The 16,529-nt window shown below is 41.6% G+C and overlaps 1 protein-coding gene across 1 annotated transcript in view; it reads left to right on the top strand.

The window, feature by feature from the left end:
* LOC135099800 (rotatin-like) overlaps nt 1–16,529 on the top strand; it is a 29,917-nt gene that overhangs the window by 342 nt on the left and 13,046 nt on the right. Inside the window, exons 2-16 of the mRNA XM_064002329.1 lie at nt 1,162–1,352; nt 4,527–4,667; nt 5,121–5,215; nt 5,516–5,645; nt 6,079–6,237; nt 6,616–6,762; nt 7,170–7,328; nt 7,805–8,092; nt 8,435–8,584; nt 8,780–9,183; nt 9,463–9,616; nt 9,791–9,988; nt 10,500–10,703; nt 11,277–11,453; nt 12,806–12,941. Of these exons, the coding sequence (XP_063858399.1) occupies nt 1,162–1,352; nt 4,527–4,667; nt 5,121–5,215; nt 5,516–5,645; nt 6,079–6,237; nt 6,616–6,762; nt 7,170–7,328; nt 7,805–8,092; nt 8,435–8,584; nt 8,780–9,183; nt 9,463–9,616; nt 9,791–9,988; nt 10,500–10,703; nt 11,277–11,453; nt 12,806–12,941 (2,733 nt within the window). The remainder of the gene's footprint in view (nt 1–1,161; nt 1,353–4,526; nt 4,668–5,120; nt 5,216–5,515; nt 5,646–6,078; nt 6,238–6,615; nt 6,763–7,169; nt 7,329–7,804; nt 8,093–8,434; nt 8,585–8,779; nt 9,184–9,462; nt 9,617–9,790; nt 9,989–10,499; nt 10,704–11,276; nt 11,454–12,805; nt 12,942–16,529) is intronic.

Genomic DNA, 16,529 nt, shown 5'->3' with positions numbered 1-16,529 from the left:
TATCAGTACTGCAGGTATGCCAGTCCGTTGGAGACAGTGATTGTTAAGGGTTTGGTAGAGCATGGGACTGAATTATGTATTTCAGTGACATGATGAATTAAATGGATCAAAGTTAGAAGCAAGAAAATCCTTGATTTTTAAAATGAATTGCGATATTTTTGGAGAGGACCATAGCGATCTACACATATACGAACATTGTTTTTGATTACCTTTATGGATACTGAGAAACTTACTTTATTGATGTTTTTATTGTAAATTAATAGTTTCTGTGATACAGGTAATTTTTGTTAGGTGATACACTGCTGTGGGTAAATTTGCATTTTCAATCAGTACTCCCCCCACTCTCAATCCCCCCTAACATACTGGACTCCCCATAAGGTAAACTAACATAACATAACATGTCCAGGGGGCTTTGCCCCCCATGGACCCACCCCTCCCTTAAGGTAAACTAACCTAACATTTTGTAACCTAACTGGTGGGGCTTTGCCACCCCCTGACATTTTGTAAACTCCTAACTGAGGGGTTCCTCACTCCCCCCTGGAGCCACCCATAATATAAACTTATTATTGATTTCCAACAGGGTAAAATAGGGCTAGAAATGCTCCAAGCAGTAAGATGTAGATCATGTGAAGGGCTGTGGTTATGTATGGTGTATTGGTTCAGATGTCAATAAAACCCTGTTGTGTTTATAAACATGTCCATATTGCCATCTTCTTCGTCTTGTTAGGTAAGGTCAAGTTAAGTTAGGTCAGATTAGGTTAGGTTAAGTTAGGTTAGATCAGGTTAGGTTAGGTTACATTAGATTGGATTTTTCCCTGTAGAGTTTCATCATAATTTTAATTTTGTGGATTGCTTATTTTTAAGCTGTCACCTCCATTTTTATGTTCCTCTCCCATAGACGCTACTTCCCGATGAGTCCTCAAGATTGTAGGGGGATGAGGGGAGGAGAGGCAAAATGAAGTATTTACGACATGTTTTTAAACATAGAAAAACTAACTCAAAGTGTACTCAAAGTGCAGTTTAGTCTTATTGTGAAAATTTACCTGAATTGCATTAAATCTGACAAGACAGAAGGATATCAGATGCAGTTAGGTAAAGAATAACTCAGACAAATGCATATACAGTAATGCATTTAGCATGAATCTCTTCCCTGCTTTCTAGCTCACCCCATAGTGGAGATCCGCACCCGTGCCCTCCATTGCCTTCTTCAGAAGGTTGAGTTAGGGCTGGTGTCTTTGGCAGAGCTGAGCAACACACACTCCACTCTTGTACCTCACCTCCTCAAACTGCTGCACCTCGGACCTCCAAGTGCCACTCCACAGGTCCTCACACTGCTGCTCTTCCTGGCTGAGGTCAGTGTCTCAGGGCTGCCTGTAGTTGTATGTTTTTTAACTGCCATCTTAACCTGCTCTTTTGCCCACACTTGAATCTTCTGAGTTTTCTACCATCTGGCTACAACTACAGAGTCACTCTCAAACTAAATTTATCTGTGCTGTATACCTCTCACCTAACTCCTCTGACTATAAGAAATTCTTTGACTGCTTCCAAAGTGAAGCACATTCTAACTCTCTTCCCTCTTGCGGAGATCTCCATTCTTGGAGACTTCCATGTTCACCACCAGCTTTGGCTTTCCACTCCCTTCACTGACCATCCTGGTGAGCTAGCCTTCAACTTTCCTCTTCTCCACGACCTAGAGCAATTGGTGCAACACCCTACTCAGTATTCCTGACCGTCTTGGAGATGCGCCCTACATTCTTGACCTTTTCCTAACCTCTAACCCTTCTGCTTATGCTGTTACCCTCTCTCCTTTGTTGGCCTCCTCTGATCACAATCTCGTATCTGTATCTTGTCCTATTACTTCAATCCCTCAGGATTCCCCTAAGCGGAGGTGCCTCTGCTATTTGGGAGGATGAGGTATTTTGCTGATTTTTCCTTGGAATGACTACTGCTTCCGTGGAGACCCGTCTCTGTGTGCTGAGTGCATAACAGAGGTGATAGTTTCTGGCATGGAGGTGTACATTCCTCACTCTTTTTCTTGACCTAAACCTGTTCTCATGCTATACATGATAGAGAGGTGGGCCACAAAAGGTACGTGAGCCTTCCATCACCAGAATCTCATGCACTTTATATTCTTGCCCAGGACCATGCCAGGTCTGTTCTCCAACTAGCCAAAAATTCATTCATTAATAAAGTGTCAAAATCTTTCAAGATCTAACTCCTCTCATGATTTCTGGCATCTAGCCAAAAATATCTCCAATAACTTTGCTTCTTTCCCTCCTTTATTTCAACTAGATGGCACTATTGCTATCACATCTATCTCTAAAGCTGAACTCTTTGCTCAGACCTTTGTCAAAACTCTACCTTGGATGATTCAGGGCTTGTTCCTTCCTCTCCTCCACCCTCTACTTCATGCCACCTATTAAAATTTTTTGCAATGATGTTTTCCATGCCCTTGCTGGCTTAAACCCTCAGAAGGCTTATGGACCTGATGGGGTCCCTCCTATTGTTCTCCGAAATTGCACCTCTGTGCTTGCACCTTGCCTAGTCAAACTCTTTCAACTCTGTCTGTCAACATCTACCTTTCCTTCTTGCTGGAAGTTTGCCTACATTCAGTCTGTTCCTAAAAAAGGTGACCATTCTAATCCTTGAAATCCTGCCTATCTAAAGTTTTTAATCTATCCTTACCAGGAAGATTCTTAAACATCTATCACTTCACAACCTTCTATCTGAATGCCAGTATGGGTTCCACCAGGACTGCTCTACTGGTGATCTGGCTTTCCTTACCGAGACTTGGTCATCCTCTTTTAGAGATTTTGGTGAAACTTTTGCTGTTGCCCTAGACATATCAAAAGCTTTTAATAGAGTCTGGCATAAAGCTTTGATTTCCAAACTACCCTCCTATGGCTTCTGTCCTCTCTGTAACTTCATCTCAAGTTTCCTTTCTGACTGTTCTATTGCTGCTGTGGTGGACAGTCATTGTTCTCCTAAATCTATTAACAGTGGTGTTCCTGAGGGTTCTGACCTGTCACCCACTCTCTTCCTATTATTCATCAATGATCTTCTAAACTAGACTTCTTGTCCTATCCACTTATACGCTGATGATACCACCCTGCACTTTTCCACGTCTTTTCATAGACGTTCAACCCTTCAGGAAGTAAACAGTTCATGCAGGGAAGCCACAGAACACCTGACTTCTGACCTCTAAAATTTCTGATTGGGGCAGAGCAAACTTAGTATTGTTCAATGCCTCAAAAACTCAATTCTTCCATCTATTAGCTCAACACAACCTTCCAGACAACTATCCTCTCTTCTTCATTGATACTCAACTGTCCCCCTCTTCTACACTGAACATCCTTGGTCTGTCCTTTTCTTATAATCTAAACTGGAAACTTCACATCTCATCTCTAGCTAAAACAGCTTCTATGAAGTTAGGAGTTCTTAGATTTCTCTGCCAGTATTTCTCACCCCCTAGCTGCTAATTCTGTACAAGGGCCTTATTCATCCATGTATGGAGTATGCTTCATATGTCTGGGAGTGGGTTCCACTCATACTGCTCTTTTAAACAGGGTGGAATCAAAAGCTTTTCATCTCATCAGCTCCTCTCCTCTGACTGTTTTCAGCCTCTTTCTCATCACCACATTGTTGCATCTCTAGCTATCTTCTACAGCAGTTTTCATGTTAACTGTTCTTCTGATCCTGCTAACTGCATGCCTCCCCACTTTTGTGACCTCGCTGCACAAGACTCTTCTTTCTTTCACCCCTATTCTGTCTGCCTTTCTAATGCAAGAGTTAACCAGTATTCTCAATCATTCATCCCTTTCCCTGGTAAACTCTAACTTCCTAACTGCTTCTGTATTTCCACCTTCCTATGACTTGAACTCTTTCAAGAGTGGGGTTTCAAGACACTTATCCTTTAAATTTTGACTACCGCTTTGGACCCTATTCGGGGACTGGCATCTCAATGGGCTTTTTTTTTTTTTTATTTTTTTGCCAGTGTACCTTAAAAAAAAAAAAAAAAAAAAAAAATTATATATATATATATATATATATATATATATATATATATATATATATATATATATATATATATATATATATATATATATATATATATATATATATATATATATATATATATATATATATATATATATATATATATATATATATATATATATATATATATATATATATATATATATATAAGCCCAAGCCCATGGATATACGAAGTAAGGTGGTCCACAAGACTATCCCTTTCCAACAGAGGCTGGCAGGGGTAAGAGTGTGAAAAATTTGTGTATGAGTGTGGGGTGCTTTGTCTGGGCCACCCCATGAGTGATTGCCTGCCTGATATATAAATAGGTAGATGGACCTGTATTTGTGTATTGATGGCTGAAGTAATGATGTGGTTTGGCACTGTCCTGTCACTTGTCAGGCCTCATGTTTGAAGCACCATTTACTGTCATGTTCTTTTATACCACATACCATCCTTTGTTAAATTATGTGAATACTGATACATTTTTCAGGATGAAGGTTGCAGGGCCAGGCTGGCTGGGCCTGGGGTGCGGCAACAACTGCGAGAATTGCATGCTGTGGCTCCTGTCGGTCTGCTGCCACAGGTCGCACTCCTCCTCAAGAAGCTTGGTCATGCCTCACAGTCTACAGTGGTTAGTACTGCTGGCATTTACTTGTACTTGCTAAAAGGATGAAAAAGTAGCTTTCCTTTAGGAGTATGGGTGGCTATCCATTGATACTTTATATAGTTGTTATGTATATTAGTAACAGGTATTATTGCTATGTTGCTAGTGTGTAGCTGCCTATAATTGGAAGAAGACCGGGTAGAAATATGAATAAAAAAGAAGGAAAGGAAAACATAATAACATGATACATAAGGTGTTGCTATGTCTTATATACACTTTTAGATTTTTTTGTATTTGCACAAGACCACCATTTTCAGTATTATTTAAGAGAATGAGTAGAAGATACCCAACTCAGTAAAATGTACCAGTTTATATTATCATTGAGTTGTTTTGAAGTCATGTATGTACCATACTAAAATGAGTTAAGGCAGGGAGTGAAATAAGCTGTGAGTGTGAGCTATAGGGGTATGTTCTCCTCAGGATTCAGAGGCAAGGCTTGCTGCAGCAGTGGCACCAGAGACACCAGACTCCAGCCCTCCTCACAGCCTGCTCATTCCAGACTCACAGTGCTTTGGGTGAGTCACACACATACTTATATGCAAAATCCTCTTCTATTTATGTACAAGGGCCACTTTCCTAGAGCAACAAAAAAAAAAAAAAAAAAAGCCTTACTGAAGTGCTAGTCCCTGAAGGAAGGTAAAAAAGGATAATTCAGAATTGGAGGATAAGTGGATCAGTAATCAAGATAAGAGAAGAAATAATGATTCAAGCTTGATAAAGTTAAATTTAAGAAAGAGAACAAAAGGAATTAATTCTCAGTGAGTTTAATTTCTTTAGTCATTTGACTAGTCAGTAAGTCAGCCATTTCACTACAGTGATGAAGAGTGCACTGAGGTGGGGGCTGGTGAAGAGAACATGTGTGACTGGACCACTGTGGAGGACTCTCATGATGTTGCTGCTGGTGTTAGGGAATCACCGCTGCAGTTTGTCATCTTTCCCTGGCAGGTATAAATGGAACACAGCCTTGAGGGTCTCTGTGAGAGGTTTGCAATCATCTGGGTCAATCATCCTGTCAGATCAAATACAGTAAATGTGATGGATCTATTAAGTGCAGCACAGGCAAACCAGTTGTGCTGTTTGGCTCTGAACTTGAGAGATTTAAGTATGCTGGGCAGTGACCCTGGGGTGCTGTGGTCTGTGAAGATTTGTTTATGCCCCCATAGAGGCCCAAGGATTAAGATGGTAGTGTCATTTTTTTTCAAGTTGGCTGTTTAGTGTTGAAGGTGATGTCACAGGTTAACTTTGTCCCCAGTAGTAAAATTTCTGAGATATCACTGGGTTCATCTTGGACCCTTTTTTGGTCTCTGTGAAGTTCCAGTGGAGTAGGACAAGAGAAACATACCCGTCTGTTGTTTACCGATTTATTTTGTGCTTCCAGGCACTGACAGGGAGTGACCAGCATGTTCTGGAGTCTAGTGCACAGTCCCTCATGAGCTCCAACACAGCAGAAGTGAAAGCGTCATTGCTCTTTCTTGATACCGTGGTGCTCAGGGACTTCCCTGCCGAGGTGCTGCTGCAGCGACCAGCCGTGCTGCAGGTGTGTTGCCTATTGTGGTGTTTGGTCTTCTCTCACATTTTTTATTTTGGCTATATCAGAGTCTCATTAGCTATGCAGTCTGGCTCATTGTAATTATAACTTTTGTTCATGCAATGCAGTCATTTTAAATTTTGTTCATGCATTCCAGTCATTTTAATTTTTGTTCATACATTGGTTCTTTAGCTTCTTTAAGTTCTGTGCTTATAGCATACAGATTATTTTTTAGCCATTAAGATTTCAACCATAATGCATGTCTTCATTTCTGGACTCATAATTTATGTAGAAAAATAGTATTAGTTATGTGTCTTGCTGTTACTGCTGCTGGTGTTGATGGTAATAAGATAATGTAATGGTAATAGTTATCATGACATCCCACAGGTGGTGTATGGCTGCCTGATGGAACAAGGAGAGGATGCATGGCACCTGCAGGTTCCTGCGTGTGACTTCCTGCACAGCCTGACACAACTGCTCACCTCCCGTGTGAACCACTTCCTGGACCCACACACCCGGCCTGGCACTGGCGAGGTGACACAGGCCACCCCTTGGCCCTGCTGTTCATGTGTGATTCGTGTTTCCACATTGTGTGAAGCAATATGTGGGATAACTTTGTTCTTTTGGTGTTTACCTCCCCACTCCTCCACTCCACTAGTGATACCATCCACCAGCATTACTGCCTAAAATCACAAGACACATTATATTAGGACTCTTAATACATCAGTCAACAAGTATGAATGGAGGCAGAGCATAGAACTCAAAAACAAACAGTGAAAACAGTTGACCATTTACAATATTCACTCATACAGAGAAAGAAGTAGAGAAATTATATAATAATTTTTGTAATTGGATTCCTTGCTAAACTAGCTAATGAAGTTTTCAGAGACATGTTAACATTTGATTAGTTCCTCAGTTTAATGAACATGTGATTTTTCTAGGTTGTGTCAGCCACGTCATCAGGGGTGAACAGTCCCTCCAACCAAACTCGGATCAGCTGCTGCTCCCCACATTCCCAGACAGCTGCTCATCTTGACCCCCAGCTGCAGGATCCACTAGGGGAAAGTGGCCAACCTCAGCCTTTTAGTGGGGTTGGGCAGGTGAGCCTTGCCCTGGAGCACTTTAATATCACTGCCACCATTGTTGTCATAACCATCATTATCAGTATGGCCACAGTGTTCCTTTTCATCATTATCATCATCATCAGTGTAAAGTTTTGTGGCAAGAAGTTGGATGTGTATAAATTTAGCCTAGGTATCATTTGCATAATGTCTCTACTTGCTGACTCCAGGAAAATAATGAAAAATGCTTTCTGCAAGATTTAGAATCTATGTCTATATATTCCCTATATATTGTTCAAGTTCCTAAAGGGAGTACAGGAGAAAGGCTATGGACTTTTCTACCCAGAAAGCAGAAAGGATACTGAAGCAATTTAATTTTTAGTTTTGTGTTGCTGTTTTATCCAGTCACTATTTTGTTTCCTTGGGTTTTTCAACTCATTTTTTGGATCCCATCTCATGGTGAGGAGACAAGTGGTGATTAAAGGGAGTATACTCATGTAATCTTCTTCTCACAGGAGCTTCTTGGGTCAACTGTCCATGAACAGGATGATGGTGATGAGTTCATCCTGTTGGGTCTGCATCAGGTGACTGTTCCTGGCCATTGTTTGCGGGTCATGAAAGCTGCCTGTCCCTTCCTGGCTTCCCAAAGGCCAAGTCTTCAGTCAGCTTCCCTCCGCCTCATGACAAGCTCTGTGGCACTCCTGCACAACTGTGTTATTCCTGACTTGCTGTGGAAGTTGGAAGAGGAAGGAGAGGGCGAGGGAGAACCACTGATACCTGAGGTCATCACAGGAGTACAAATGGTGGGTGCTGAATGCAAACATATTTTTTTATACTCTTGAAAGTCTTCATTATTTTATGTAATCACAGATAGAAAACATTTTCATGGGCAGTAAAAATAAAAAAAGCAACAGCTTGTATTTTTAGAAGCAGCAACATTAATAATTATGTTAAAAGTTAACATAATTACTGGTTACTGTTGTATACATGTAATGTATATTTACATTTCATTTATCTTCCTCTGTACCATGCTGAAAACCACTTTAATGGGAGGGAAACCAAAGAAAGACTTATTCATTCACACATTTAGACATTTATAAGCATTCCCTCTGTAATGGCTTAATCATCAAATCTAATCCTTAAAGGTCATTGCATCCCTGTCGGATCTCATCCTGAGCAGCCTTGAAGCAAGAAAGGTGACAGGAGGTGAAAGGTGGGTGCTGATAGTTCACTGCTGCTCCATCTTGCTGCATCATGTCCTCACAACACTTGTGCCAGTGGAGGCTGCTGCTCAGGTATTAAAAGAACATGATCTGTCTTACCAAGTCTTGTTGAAATGAGAGTGCTAATATTGTACCATCATGATACTTATATTAACTCTGCTTGACTTCAAAAATTATCTCATATGAAAGTGAAGTGAGAATGCAACTTTTGAAGTTCATCTTTTCAGGAGTTTAGGATGGCTGCCAAGTAATGTGGAATCCTTGCAGGTGCTGGATGATGCTGTGTGTGAGGCTGTGGTGATGGTGCTTTGTGAAGGTGGGTTTTTCCTGCAGCACCCACAGCAGCATCATTCTTTGCTGCAGTACTTAACCCAGGCTAATGCCACAGCTGCGGATGAGGTCAGGTGCCTGGTTTTTGCTGCCAAGTCTCTTCAGGCCACCTCAAGTTTCCTGCAGGCATCTGACTCAGACATCAAGGCATTCCTTGACCTTGCTGAAAAGGCCTTACCCAGCTGTAGTGTTCTTCAGGATGCTGCCTTCCTGGAGAGGCTCCTGCAGGGTGTTGGGAGACAAGCAGTACAAAACAGCATATCGGACAAGCTGCTGGACAAGTCAAGATTCATGGTGCTCCAGATCCTTCATTCTCCAATACTATCTGTCCGCCTCAAAGGGTTAGTACCTGTGGATATAGTTTATGTATATTTTCATGTATTCTCTTCAGCTTTATGTCTATTAATTAGTACCATTTCTTATGTCTTTTGGCTCAGATCTGTGCTGGAGATTCAACATTGGATGTTTCTGGCTTGCTCCTTTGCCCTTTGATAACAAATTTTCTGTGTTCTATCTGATCATCAGTATGGATTCTGAGAAGGAATAAAAGGCACCAGGTAGTGATGAATGTCTCTGTTTATTGTCTTGAGCATCTTGGTAATAGTGATGATGATCTTCAGGTACAAGAGTATATTAGGTCTGGCAGAACACAGTATTGGGGCAGCTCAGACACTGGACACCAGCTGCAGCAGATCACCAGCTGCTCTCCTCCTGTTATCACCAGGCATTATCAGGTTTCTCTTGTTTGCTGGGTGTGCTGATGAGAATAAAGAGGTAAGTAAAAAAAATAGATAAATAGATAACATATGTATGAATGTAAGAGAATAACCTTGTATGTATACTACTACTACTTCAACCAGTCTCCCGTCTGTATTGCCAACTCATTTGCCTCATATTTTTGCCCATTTTGTGTATTGGTAGCTACTGCTGAGTGCCTCTTTGCCTTAGGTTGCCAAACTATCAAGGGAGACCCTGCTGACCCTGCTGCTTGGTCAGCGCTTCATGACTGCTGCGGTGTGGACTGTAGCAGCTGAGTGTTGGTATGCATGTCTGCCAGATTTGCAGTGCATGGCAGATCCTTCCTCCTCACTGGGCCGTGCCATAGATCAGATCTTTGAGGCAGTGTATGATCAAGACAGCCCACAGGTAAGCTCATTAAACCACAGGGATGGACAGGAACTGGTGTGCTGTAAGAACACAAATCTGTATTCTCTGCACATTGCAAAATATAACTAAAAGAGTTGAAATGAAGGAACTAGTCATCTTTTCATCTTTATTTTTATTTGTCTGGGCTGTCTCTCAAGGTGAATCCTGAACTGGTACACAGTTATTGTTTTAAGTTGCTGGTGACAGTGTGGGCCATAATTTTTATCACTTTTGTTATTAAACTGATGTTCTGTTGTTTTAAGTTGCTGGTGACAGTGTGGGCCATAATTTTTATCACTTTTGTTATTAAACTGATGTTCTGTTGTTCATTCCATATTGATCATGGCTTTCTTAACTTATTTTTATGTTAAGTTACTGTTACAACTCGACTCACTGTTGTGTTGAGTTGTTACTGCAGTGGCTTATTTACCAGTGTGTTGATTTGCTGTTACTACACTGAAAAAATTCAAATGATGTACCTTGCATTGATCACAGTAACACTCCTCTGCAGGCACTGCGTTACCAACTACAGTGTCTCTTTCTACGCCGCCAGGAGGCAAGAAGTGGCCCTTTCTTCCATTTCTGCCAGAAACTGAACCGTACAATTGCTGACCTTTGCTTTGACTCCCTCCTGTACAGCATCACCATCCACAGTGACCTCTTCATCCTGAGGCATCCAGTACACATCAGCCGCACCTGCAACCTGGAGACAGAGGTGAGTCGTTTGGATGTTTGAGGATTTGCCCTTAACCACTGTGTGGCAATTCCAAGGTTTATTTCATAACTCAGTGGCAAAATTGTAAAATAGACTGGTTTATAATGTATGTCTATATTGAACATGTGTTGTATAAAAAGCCTATCCTAAGGCTGTCTTTGTGTATCTGTATATTGAATGTGTCTTGTACAAGATACCTATCCTAAGCTGGTCGAGGTATAAGGATCACCTTTCACTTGCTCCAGTGTGTTAAGATAGCTTATAAATGTTTTCTGTTCATGCAAAGACAGGATGTGTAAAAAGTGGCTAACATGAGTTAGGCAATAGAGAATCAATGACATTAAGACCCATGAAGAAAAAACTAGTGAGACGGAATAGTGAAATTGTGAGAGCATCAAATTGATCCTGGTGTTTGAGTGACTTAAAAGTTGTAATGCAAGAATCAGCAATGAGGGATTTGAGGGTTAAAATAAGCAACAATAAACACTTGTGAGGAAAAGTACAGGAATGCTGAATGAATGAGACACTTGGTGAAAGGAGGCAGTGAGGTAATGACTCATGTGTGTGGAGCAGGAGGGAGGACTGCTGAAGGTGGTGGAGCTGATCCAGGGCATGGGGTTGGAGGCCGGGGTGCAGAAGGCAGCTTGGACACAATTGGCCTTTCTTCTTGAGGACCCAAACCTTCACAAGTCATTTCTAAGGCTGTGTTCTCTCCCGTTCCTGGTGCAGACCTTCCTCAACATGCTCAGGGTGAGATGACAGTGTTGAGGACTCATTTGTTTGATAGGTTTTGTGTGAATTACAATACTGTCAAATGCTCTCTCTCTCTCTCTCTCTCTCTCTCTCTCTCTCTCTCTCTCTCTCTCTCTCTCTCTCTCTCTCTCTCTCTCTCTCTCTCTCTCTCTCTCTCTCTCTCTCTCTCTCTCTCTCTCTCTCTCTCTCTCTCTCTCTCTCTCTCTCTCTCCCACTCTCCCTCTCCCTCTCCCACTCTCCCTCTCCCACTCTCCCTCTCCCCCTCTCCCTCTCCCCCTCTCCCTCTCCCCCTCTCCCTCTCCCTCTCCCACTCTCCGTCTCTCCCACTCTCCCTCTCTCCCACTCTCCCCCTCTCCCTCTCTCCCCCTCTCCCTCTCTCCCCCTCTCCCTCTCTCCCTCTCTCCCTCTCCCTCCCTCTCTCCCTCTCCCTCCCTCTCTCCCTCTCCCTCCCTCTCCCTCCCTCCCTCTCCCTCCCTCTCCCTCCCTCTCTCTCTCTCTCCCTCTCTCCCTCTCTCTCTCTCTCTCTCCCTCTCTCTCTCTCTCTCTCTCTCTCTCTCTCTCTCTCTCTCTCTCTCTCTCTCTCTCTCTCTCTCTCTCTCTCTCTCTCTCTCTCTCTCTCTCTCTCTCTCTCTCTCTCTCTCTCTCTCTCTCTCTCTCTCTCTCTCTCTCTCTCTCTCTCTCTCTCTCTCTCTCTCTCTCTCTCTCTCTCTCTCTCTCTCTCTCTCTCTCTCTCTCTCTCTCTCTCTCTCTCTCTCTCTCTCTCTCTCTCTCTCTCTCTCTCTCTCTCTCTCTCTCTCTCTCTCTCTCTCTCTCTCTCTCTCTCTCTCTCTCTCTCTCTCTCTCTCTCTCTCTCTCTCTCTCTCTCTCTCTCTCTCTCTCTCTCTCTCTCTCTCTCTCTCCATAAGATCTTGAAGTGTATAATAGCTTTAAAAATTAATAATACGGTATAATGATAATTTTTGTTAAGAACACAGCTCCTTTCTTGTAATTTCATTGTCATTTTATTTCATGAAGTGTGTACTGTTTAAAGAGAAAAAATCACTTTCCTGGGAACAGTATATTCAGCGGGCCTTTCATCTCTCTCTCTCTCTCTCTCTCTCATTGTTTTTGTTCTTCACCTACCTAATTGTCAAGCTGAAAAAACATTGTGGGTTGTCTAGGATCATGGACAATCCCATTAATTTTTAGCATGCATATCATAATGAAAAATGTACTGTATCATATCTTAATATTACATTGTAATTATCATATCTTCATTGCTGTTTGATGCTCATGTAAAATCTAGTAGATGAATGTACCATGCTCAGATGCCTCAAAAGTCATGCAGGCAGTTCTTGTTCTTTGCACAGCGAGGGCAGAGCGAGAATGTGAGTGTGGAGTGTGTGCCTCGGGTGGTGGAGAGCCTGAGGCTGCTGGCCACACACTCAGAGGAAGTGCGGTTCAGTCTCCTCCAGCACTCCACCTTCCTTCTGGCTCTGGTGGGAGGTGAGTATGTGTATTTGTCAAGTTCTAGGATGCATGATTGGTGGTAAGCTGGTGTCATGTCTCCATGTGTGTAAGTACATTTAGGCCTTTTATATATATATATATATATATATATATATATATATATATATATATATATATATATATATATATATATATATATATATATATATATATATATATATATATATATATATATATATATATATACATATACATATATATATATACATATATATATATATATATATATATATATATATATATATATATATATATATATATATATATATATATATATATATATATATATATATATATATATATATATATATATATTTATATATATATAACACTTGAGTCCTTCCCATGATTATGAAATAAACCAAAATCATGCAATAAGCATATCTTTACAAAACCTAATAATAGTAAATCCAATAACATTAAACATTTTCTATGTAACAAAAGGAAAACTATTTATATGCTGTTTATGCACTGTACTTCTCTGCAAAGAACATAATACACAGGTATGGCTTATCTTCATGCTCTGGACAGTGTGTGTTTACTATTCTAGTTTTAATTCTGGCTTCCTTAGGTCCTTCAGAAAGAAAAATTTTTTTTTATAGCAACCATGACATATTTTTTCTTGTATCTCTCATAGGTCCATCTTTCTCAATCATTGTCTGGATAATCCTCTGCCCTGATATGACTCCAGGGCTTTTTCCAGGTCTAATGTCTTCAGGTTCTTCTCCAGTAAATGAATATACTAAAACCTCTCAAAATTGTAGCTGATTCATCTTAGCCCTGGGGAAATACTGACAAGTGGAGGACCCATGCATTTACTACTGACAGTCCAGCAATCAGCTCAAACACCAACTTTCTGTACCATTTTTTACTTTTTCTCAGTGGACTATAGTAAGATGCCTACAGGTCTGATACATCTGCACCTTTCTTTTGTGTTGCTGTATGCCATAACATTTTCTGGCTTCAAAACCTCTTTTTTTCTTTTATTTAGCTTGCCACCAGGAACTAATTGATCACTATGTTCAAGCATAGTAGAGATAGTCAAAACATTTATTTTATCCCTTCATTTGAAAACCTTCACACCCTTGCTGTTCTCCAATCCTTTTATTTTTTTATTTATTTATTTATTTATTTATTTTTTTTTATACTTTCAGGAACTTCCTTAGGAAGGTATTTCCTTGTGCTCTTGAGGGTTCACATAGATAGGTTTTCTTATCTAACACGTACTCTGCTAATGTCACTGAATTGCTGTAATTGTCAGCATAGAGAACAGCACCTTTTTCAAATAGGAGGCAGTAGACACCTGCCGAAACGATAATTACTCCCAGTGAGGTCTAAAGCACTGTTCAGGGGGTGCTGTGAACTTATCATTAAACCCAGCTGTGACCTCACTGAACGTTTCCCTTTGTGTCTCACAACACAAGGGGGTAGTCACAGCCTGCCCTCTAAAGACAACTCTCTTCCTCCACACAAAACTACAAGCACCTAATAACACACACACCCTTCACTCCAAAAATTTTAAAATCATGGCGACTCCTACACCAGCCTCGGAGTCCCCATCTGGGGAGGGGACCATAAATGTCCCCAGGTCGGACTGCCTTTCCGTCGACGACCCTAAGTGTCTTGACACCCCCCTCAACTTTTTCTTCATTAACTTCTGCAACATTCGCGGTCTAAGATCTAATTTTCAATCTGTAGAACACCACCTCTCCTCTTCTAAACCTCATCTTCTTTTCCTCACTGAAACTCAGGTGTCTGAGGCAACTGACAGTAGCCTCTTTTCTGTTCCCTCCTACTTTCTCTATCCTCATTTTCGATCCAAAGCTGGATGCTGCGTTTATGTGCGCAATGACTTAACCTGCTCTCGTGCCCACGCTCTTGAATCTTCCGAGTTTTCCACCATCTGGCTACGACTACAGAGTCATTCTCATACTAAATTTATCTGTGCTGTATACCTCTCTCCTAACTCCTCTGACTATAAGAAATTCTTTGACTACTTAACTTCCAAAGTGGAGCACATTCTGACCCTCTTCCCTTTTGCAGAGATCTCCATTCTTGGAGACTTCAATGTTCACCACCAGCTTTGGCTTTCCTCTCCCTTCACTGACCATCCTGGTGAACTAGCCTACAACTTTGCTATCCTCCATGACCTAGAGCAATTGGTGCAACACCCTACTCGTATTCCTGACCGTCTTGGAGATACGCCCAACATTCTTGACCTTTTCCTGACCTCTAATCCTTCTGCTTATGCTGTCACCCTTTCTTCTCCGTTGGGCTCCTCCGATCACAATCTCATATCTTTATCTTGTCCTATCACTCCAATCCCTCCTCAGGATCCCCCTAAGCGAAGGTGCCTCTGGCGTTTTGCCTCTGCTAGTTGGGGGGACCTGAGGCGGTATTTTGCTGATTTTCCTTGGAATGACTACTGCTTCCGTGTCAGAGACCCGTCTTTGTGTGCTGAGCGCATAACAGAGGTGATAGTGTCTGGCATGGAGGCGTACATTCCTCACTCTTTTTCTCGTCCTAAACCTTCTAAACCTTGGTTTAACACAGCTTGTTCTCGTGCTATACATGATAGAGAGGTGGCCCACAAAAGGTACTTAAGCCTTCCTTCACCAGAATCTCATGCACTTTATATTTCTGCCCGGAACCATGCCAAGTCTGTTCTCCAACTAGCCAAAAACTCCTTCATTAACAGAAAATGTCAAAACCTTTCAAGATCTAACTCCCCTCGTGATTTCTGGCATCTAGCCAAAAATATCTCCAATAACTTTGCTTCTTCTTCTTTCCCTCCTCTACTTCAACCAGATGGCACCACTGCTATCACATCTATTTCTAAAGCTGAACTCTTTGCTCAAACCTTTGCTAAAAACTCTACCTTGGACGATTCTGGGCTTGTTCCTCCCTCTCCTCCACCCTCTGACTACTTCATGCCTCGTATTAAAATTCTTCGTAATGATGTTTTCCATGCCCTCGCTGGCCTAAACCCTCAGAAGGCTTATGGACCTGATGGGGTCCCTCCTATTGTTCTCCGAAACTGTGCCTCCGTGCTTGCACCTTGCCTAGTCAAACTCTTTCAGCTCTGTCTGTCAACATCTATCTTTCCTTCTTGCTGGAAGTTTGCCTACATTCAACCTGTTCCTAAAAAGGGTGACCGCTCTAATCCCTCAAACTACCGTCCTATTGCTTTAATTTCCTGCTTATCTAAAGTTTTTGAATCTATCCTCAACAGGAAGATTCTTAAACATCTATCACTTCACAACCTTCTATCTGATCGCCAGTATGGGTTCCGTCAAGGCCGCTCGACTGGTGATCTTCTGGCTTTCCTTACTGAGTCTTGGTCATCCTCTTTTAGAGACTTTGGTGAAACTTTTGCTGTTGCCTTGGACATATCAAAAGCCTTTGATAGAGTCTGGCACAAAGCTTTGATTTCCAAACTACCCTCCTACGGTTTCTATCCTTCTCTCTGTAACTTCATCTCAAGTTTCCTTTCTGACCGTTCTATTGCTGCTGTGGTAGACGGTCACTGTTCTTCTCCTAAATCTATTAACAGTGGTGTTCCTC

Source organism: Scylla paramamosain, chromosome 4 (assembly GCF_035594125.1).
Source record: "Scylla paramamosain isolate STU-SP2022 chromosome 4, ASM3559412v1, whole genome shotgun sequence".
Classification (NCBI taxonomy): domain Eukaryota; kingdom Metazoa; phylum Arthropoda; class Malacostraca; order Decapoda; family Portunidae; genus Scylla; species Scylla paramamosain.
The sequence above is the reverse complement of the archived record's forward strand: the minus strand, read 5'-3'. Positions and strand labels throughout refer to the sequence as shown.